This window comes from Nestor notabilis, unplaced genomic scaffold, assembly GCF_000696875.1.
Source record: "Nestor notabilis isolate BGI_N333 unplaced genomic scaffold, ASM69687v1 scaffold24674, whole genome shotgun sequence".
In the NCBI taxonomy this organism is placed as follows: domain Eukaryota; kingdom Metazoa; phylum Chordata; class Aves; order Psittaciformes; family Psittacidae; genus Nestor; species Nestor notabilis.
The window spans coordinates 1-422 of record NW_009927286.1 but is presented as its reverse complement, the minus strand read 5'-3'; the positions used below and the strand labels follow the sequence as shown (position 1 = coordinate 422).

The 422-nt window shown below is 55.7% G+C and overlaps 1 protein-coding gene across 1 annotated transcript in view; it reads right to left on the bottom strand.

The window, feature by feature from the left end:
- The window catches only part of WDR81 (WD repeat domain 81), a gene marked incomplete at its 5' end in the record, with an annotated part of 8,882 nt that extends 8,466 nt beyond the window's left edge, over positions 1 to 416 (bottom strand). The window contains one exon of the mRNA XM_010014002.1: positions 6 to 416. Within this exon, the coding sequence (XP_010012304.1) occupies positions 6 to 416 (411 nt within the window). The remainder of the gene's footprint in view (positions 1 to 5) is intronic.
- Between the last annotated feature and the right edge of the window lie 6 nt (positions 417 to 422).

Genomic DNA, 422 nt, shown 5'->3' with positions numbered 1-422 from the left:
GGGTCTGTATAGAACTCTGGGATGCACTCATCCGGGGTCCAGCTCTGCATGCGCTCCATGCTGGCTGGGTACTCGTTGGGCTCCCACTGGGACCTCACGTGGCAGCACAGCACTGCCTTGGGTGTCCTCCGAGCCGTGTACACGTAGTAGGTGATATCCGAAAGGACATCAGAGATGTGATGGGGGACGTGGAGCTGCTCCCCGCTTGACCCACCAGCAACAAACGCCTGCTTGGTCATCTCGTAGGTGAAGTCCAGCTGCTTGTCCCCCTTGTTGAGACGGAACTTGGATTTCCGTAGGTCCCTGAACTTCCCGTTTTTGGTAGTGAAGTCCACAACCCATGGAAGAACCGGGTGATAATTGGGGTCTCCCATTCTCCTCCCTGCCAAGCTGTTTAGACGCATAAGGTAGTCAAAGTTGCT